The 6,998-nt window shown below is 34.3% G+C and overlaps 1 protein-coding gene across 1 annotated transcript; it reads right to left on the reverse strand.

Moving 5' to 3' along the window:
• Positions 1–4,494: 4,494 nt before the first annotated feature.
• Positions 4,495–5,415, reverse strand: LOC149263486 (uncharacterized). Its single transcript, XM_089388588.1, has one exon. It carries the CDS (start codon positions 5,413–5,415, stop codon positions 4,495–4,497), a length of 921 nt encoding a protein of 306 aa, XP_089244714.1.
• Positions 5,416–6,998: the final 1,583 nt, after the last annotated feature.

Consider the following 6,998-nt stretch of genomic DNA (forward strand, 5'->3'; position numbering starts at 1 on the left):
ATGGAATAAATTTGGAGTCATAATGGTTCCTATTGAGTTGACGATTGTTATGATTCAACTTTAAGATAATGATGTGTCCAAGCTTAAAACCAAGGATGGGTGGTCTAATGAAATTAAATGGAGCATCGGTGTTAAGGAAGGATGTCCCTTATCCCATATCCTTTTTGGAATTTACATCGATAAGCTAGAAGAACTTTTTGAAACTACCGGTTGTAATAGCCTTGAGCTCACTAGTATAGTCATTACTCTTCTCCTTTATGTTGACGATATCATTCTTCCCACTAGAAGCCACGATGACCTAAACAATAAACTTAATACCCTCCATGAGTACTGCTCCAGGATGGGTATGACAATTAATACTGACAAGACTAAAGTTGTGATGATTAAATCCAAAAACATCAACGATGCTAATTTCATCTAAATAACAATTACCTAGAGCAAGTTTATTCATACAAATATTTAGGTATTAACATTCATCATCAACTCAATTGGAATTATAGCATTTAGAAAAGGATTATTAGAGGCTAGAAATCATACTATGAGCTTGAAAACAATTATAAGTCTCTTTATCTCTAGATGTGTAGTTAAAAAGACTCCCATTTGGCACTCTCATCACCCTTGTTATTTTATATGGTTGTGAGGTTTGGGGTTGTAATATGTGGAGAGAGTTGTGGAGGAAGATATAGATGATTCAAAAGCAATGTATAACCTACAACCTCAAGATTAAAGGGAATATTCACTATCCTATCCTCTTGATCGAAGCTAGCTGCTACCTCATTGAAAGCGTGCCTATGTTTAGGTATTTAATGTATAAGAAGCTTTAGAACATGGAAACCAAAAGGCTTCCCAAAATTGCTTCTAACTCTAGCCAAAACGCCTGCCTTCGGCTCAAGCATGGATGGCATAAGGATGCCCACTCTTGGTTGTACCACTAGGGGATAGAGGAAGTGATCATCCTAGGGAATAAGGATATTATCAAAAAGACTATTACCTCCAAATTTAAGGATAAATTCTAGTAGGATAATGAGCTAGAGGGAAAAAAGAATCTAAGACATTATAAGGAGATGATTAAGCCCACCCTTGTTAACCATAACTACCTCTCTATCTTGACGAGTACTAAGAAGAATGTAAACATTGAAAATATTATAACTAATTCTAATGAGCTTCAAAGTGAAACCCGGTGATGGTCTATACCCAAAATATCGTAGGACTAACAAATCTGGAAGTCTTATGATACTAAGATTGTGGAAGATCAAAAACATTTTCTCTTAGATTGTCCAGACCTTACTCACATCCTCTCTCATTTCCAAGACATTTTCCACATTTCCAACTTTCTCGACTTACTTAGTCAACAAAACTATAGTGCTCTTAGAACATTTCTTTGGCTTTTTCTTTATCATAAAAATAAAATTTTAAAAAATCATACCTTAACAAAGCACCCCTCCATAACAGCATACTCTAAATATTTGTCTTTTTATAAAGAAAACTCTAAAACCCATTCATTTATAATTGCATTTATATAGAATTTCGTTGGATTTATCACATCGAGAGACCCCTTCAATTGCATTCTTCATGATGGCCTGGGATCAATGGCAATTAAATTGTTATTGAAATATTTTTTTTCCATTTTGGTATTTTTCGGAGCCGTCTTTCATTATTGAGATTTGAATTCTCTTCTCAAATTTGAACGATGAATATATGTAGTTTCACTATTTGTAAAATGCAATCTTAAAATAATATGAGTAATTTGATTATTTCTTCATCGATCCTAATCGCTAAAATTACCATTATCGATTCTAACGATTATACTCTACACAGTTCTCTCACGATTGCCGAAGCATGTGAAAATAGAGGGAGAACTTGCTATTATTTAATAGCTTTTTCAAATGTTATTCAAGGAAATTAATTTTTGCTATCTTAAATTTAAAGATGTTTCTCTGACATCAAAACCAGTAAATATAAATAAATTTAATAGACTTCTTAATTAATAACATTGAGTAGGTACCATGTTCTACGGATTCCTAGAAATACAACGGTTACTGCAAGGAACAACAACTAGAAGGCAAACCTGAGCAGACCATATTTGGCAATTTGGTGCATAAAAGAGAGAACGCTATTGCAAAGAATGGATGGCATGACCCATGAATCAAAGTTTAAGAACATTGTTGCATTTCAATTTAAAAGGTTTTAGTTTTTCAATATTGGTAAGTTAGCGAAAACTAATTTTTTCACATGAAAATAAAAAATAATTTGAAATTCTATTCCCAATAATTCATAATTTAATTTTCAATTATGATCAAGGTGTTTTATAACTGAACTCTATTTTAGGATAGTTGGTGCAATTGTTGAAACAATTATAATGCATCTTTCTTTTGTTGGCCAATGATTGCAATTTGAACTACTCTAAGGGTACTATTGTAATGTATTTTTTAAATGAAGTCAATAAAATTATTTTGTTGATATCACTACAATTTCTAATTTATTAAAAATAAACAATTATTTAAAACATTTAACAACACAATTTTGCATAAAAGAAATATTACTTACAAGAATATTTTGCCATAATAATTATAGTCCTAACTATCCATGCACATGTGCATTATGGTGCAAGTCTCTATTTGCAAAATAATATAGAGATAACATTATATTTTGTCAACAAAAAATGAATATTTGGATTGGATACTAATTTTGATAATAAGGAATCAAACTTGCGCTGAATCATCTTTTATCCCTAGTGTTAAGTGGACATGAGGGAGACATGCAAGTACTTTTCATAAATCCAAACAATTACAATAAGTACTATATGTAAACAAGCTAAATAGATAGTAGATACAAGTACATACAGGCAAGTGAAGCAGGAAATAAAAATATTAGCAAGTGGAGCTATCCCAAATTGATAAGTACTTCTAGCAAATCCAATAAATTAAAATATAAAAAGCTAATTTAAATCGGACTTGTTTTTTTATAAATAGGAAAAAAAAATCAATCACAACCAAAACTTGTAATCATTAATACTCACTATTACTAGCAATTGTACCAAAAGGTACAAAGAGAGGCCGATAGATTTATGAAGTTGGAATTGTTGAATTTTTATAAAAGGTCGGGCCACCTTCTCCGATGCTATTGATACTGTACATTTTATTAAATATGAAATAGAGTAAAAGATATAGGAGACAGAATAGACTAGGAATGTAAGATCTTTATACTGAAAGTGAAAAAGAGAACAAAGCAGCATGTCAAAGCAGAAATACTTAAAGAAAACCACAAGACTTTCTATTCATTCACATGTATTTAAAAATGCTGACATGACTGAAACAAAAAAGAAGAGAATTAGAAAATTTCATGTAAATGTATTTTATTTTAATAACAAACAACTAACCACTCTATAAATGTCATTGCAGAAGCCCATGTAAGGTATACATATTCCTATATAACTTTTTTGAAAACAAGAACAAAGATAACTTAACGTGAGTAGCATAACATCTAGCATTCTATGAACAATAGAAACCACACTCAAAAGGCCAAATCTATGTAAACTGAGTTTTTATTAAAATTGTAGCTACAAAAAAACTTATGACACTCAATAACTATGCATCATGTTTGGTGGAACATAGTAGACTTATTACACTTGAATACTTCTAAATATTTTACTTGGTATTGTGTGTTTATCACAAGCAATTATACAGGAGATACTTACATGCTTTGCAATGTATTTTTTGAAATTTTACATATGGTCTACACATAGAGAAATGTTTGGTAGCTAATAACTAAACTTATATACAATGAAAGTATTATTTGGCTTCTAAACATATGTACAATAAGAGCATTTTATTACATATAGATGTAATTGACAATGAGAAGGTAATCATATATGCATGATGGGGCATGGCATCGGCAACAGAGTTGTTCCTGAAATGGACGCTGCATTTTTCTGTGTGTGTCACTTTCATGGATGTGAATTGTTATCTTGAGTATTTCTTTTACCTTCTTTAACAATTCAATGGTTGGATGCAAACGGTAAAGAGGCAATGTTTGCTGGGGCAGGATGCTGAATTTCTTGGCAATACCCATACAAAAATCATAAATAGCCTGTATCCATACCTGTTTCCATCCAAAAATAAAATATTGTAAGTGACAATGGATGTGTTTGACGAAAGCATGTTTTTTAAAGCGCTGAAGTAAAATAAATAATTTTTTAAAGAAATTTCTAAATTACAACGAATGCTAGACCTTGTTGTTCATGGCGGGAAATATTTTGTTTGAATATTTGAAATAAAATAAATGATTTCAAACTAATATAAAATCATATGAGGTTAAATGTAATAGAAAGCAAATGTATGTGAAATTTGGTTATTGCAGCAAGTGGTGTTTACCATGTGGGTAATTATGGAAAACAGGTTGTACGATTGGCTAGAGTATATTCTCCTGCATAAATTTTGATGCAAGCAATGATTCCTTTTGTTGTCTACGCTTAAGATATGGATTCTTGTGCATTTATGCAATGCGTGAGAATGGGAATGCTGGATTGATTTGAATGTCTGCTAATGAACGCACTCTTGAAATTGCAGTGAACGTTAGCCCTTGTCGTTCTTTGGTGCCGATGTCTACTGTTGCTTTGTCTAATGTCATTCCTTGTGACTTGTGTATCGTTAAAGCCCATGCCATTTGAAGTGGTATCTGACGGCGTGCACCCCTTGTGACGGGAGAAATGGGTACATATGTTGGGTGTGAAATGTCCCATGGTGTTCCTTTGTATTGTATAAAGTCGACAACCACGAAGGATGGTAATTCTGGGGGCTTTGAACCAATAGGATAAAATATTGAGATGATCTTCCCAAGTGTGCCATTGACGAGGCCTGCATGTACCCATAAGTTGCTGGTGAGCATAATTTTTTGTTCATTGCATAAGAGCACTTTTGCAGGCAAATGCTCATCTTCTGTTGTAGTAGGATTTCTCTGCCTTTGTTTTTCTGCAGAGCAAAGCGCTACTGGGATGTTCAATTTTTTAAGCATTTTCTTATTATGCAAAACAACTGAGTTGTTTATTGCATATAGGTGCATGGATTCTTCAAATGTGCGTTGCTCTTCATGTGTAAGAGATGAACTTGTTCTTGACATCAGGTGTTGCCAATCTTCAAGTGTAGATATTCCATTTCTGAGATTTGTGAGTATTTGTCGGAAAGCAACTTGGGATGGGCTAGCTCCTTGTTGACGAAAAACGGTTGAAAGTGTTATGAATATGTCGAAGCTGCGCCAAAGTGCAGTGCCACGCAATGTCCCAGCATATAAAGGAATGTCTTTTACAGGTGGTAGCTGGCCTAAATCTCCGACAAGGATAATTGAGCGATTACCAAATGGTGCATTTCGGTGAAGAGGGAATGCCTCTCTTAGACGATCATCAATGCGAGTAAGCATTTTTGGACCAATGAAGCTCATTTCATCAATGAGAATGTACTATACATGATGGAGTTGCTCTTGCAGTTGTAGGAGTGTTTGGCCTTCAAGAGGATGCATTGTTTGGATAGGGATACAAAGGGCGGAGTGAATTGTGAGGGAATTTATGTTGAAAGCTGCAACGCCTGTTGGTGCAAGTAACAACAAAGGGTTTTTGTTTGCTGGTGAGTTTTCCACAAATGCATGGTGCAAACATTTAATCAAATGGGATTTTCGTGTCCCAGTTGTTCCTTGTATGATGATTTTGCGTGGGGGTTTTGGCGAAGGGGTTTTAAAGTATGAAAAAATAGTGGTAGTGTAGCAAGTGTAAAGCATATTCATGCATCTCAACTTTTGTAACTCTTGGTTGCATGATCATGGCAATGCCTGTAGGGAAGAGTGTGGGGAATGCCATGGCAAAGAGGCCTATTGTGTTGTATTCATTCATAGCTATTAAAGATATTGGAGGCCAATCGATAGAGCTTGTTGAATTTGAATGGGTCAAGTGCAAATAATTACAAATGTGCTCAAGCTCAGTACTTGAATTTGGGAGTATTGGAACGAAAGAAGAGGGTTGGACTTCTAATGGAGGTAGCATGACATCAGTATCATAAGTAGAATCAATATTGGTTTGATGGGGTTCAAAAGAGGAGGTGGTTACATTATGGAGAAGAGAAGAAATATCGGTAGGGTGATCCGGTAGTGCAGAAATAGCAGATGAATTGAATTGAACATCACAGTAGTAAGGGTCATTTTTTGTTTTGTATTCAAGCGCTGCAAGGACACGTGATTTGCAAACGAAGAATTCATAAGTCTTTTCAAATGGATTTTGCCTTTTCACAATGAGGATGTCTAAGTAAGAAATCATTCTGGGTAAGTATTTGGAAATAGTGGTGATGTCTTGAGGGAAGCTAATTGTATGGCCACTATATTTGTATTGACCACCATGAGCATGAGTGACTTGTAGAATGGGGTTTACACGTGCAATGAGCATGTCTTCAACTTTTGTTAACTATTGAAGGACATAGGGTTGTTCACCAGGGTTCATGTTGTTTAGTTCAGAAAAACGATTGGTAGATTTAGATGATGCACAATGAAAACAAGAAAGTCTACCGTGTAAAAGCTTTGTTTTCATTCCTGGGTATGCTTCTTTGCATATTGTGCAAACATGCATGCTAGAAAGTTCATCAATCCTTTCTCGAAAGCGACAGTGTTCTTCATTAAGGGGAGGGTTATATTGGATTTGATGAAGGTGAGATGGGTTGGTTTGTATAGTTGGGAGAGCATTTGAGGTGGGAAGGGATGTAGAGGAAGTAGTAGGGTTGTTGCGGTTTTTATAAAGTAGTCGTCATCGTGCATTTATTGTATCCTTTTTCTGTGCATAAAGAAGACATCACCGCTCGTGTTTGTCCACATTTTGATTGTTTTTTGGCATATCTAAACAAGTACAAAAAGTTTGTGTTAGTTTTCATAAACACGTATTGCATGTTTGGAGAATGTATTACAAGTTCTAGAATTTTTTTTCTTATTTGAACAGGACCGAATGTAGGTAGATTAGGTAGAAG

The sequence above is a fragment of the Pinus tabuliformis genome, chromosome 6 (genome assembly GCF_031772625.1).
Source record: "Pinus tabuliformis cultivar Carrire ecotype Pingquan chromosome 6, CPIR1, whole genome shotgun sequence".
NCBI classification, from domain to species: Eukaryota; Viridiplantae; Streptophyta; class Pinopsida; order Pinales; family Pinaceae; genus Pinus; species Pinus tabuliformis.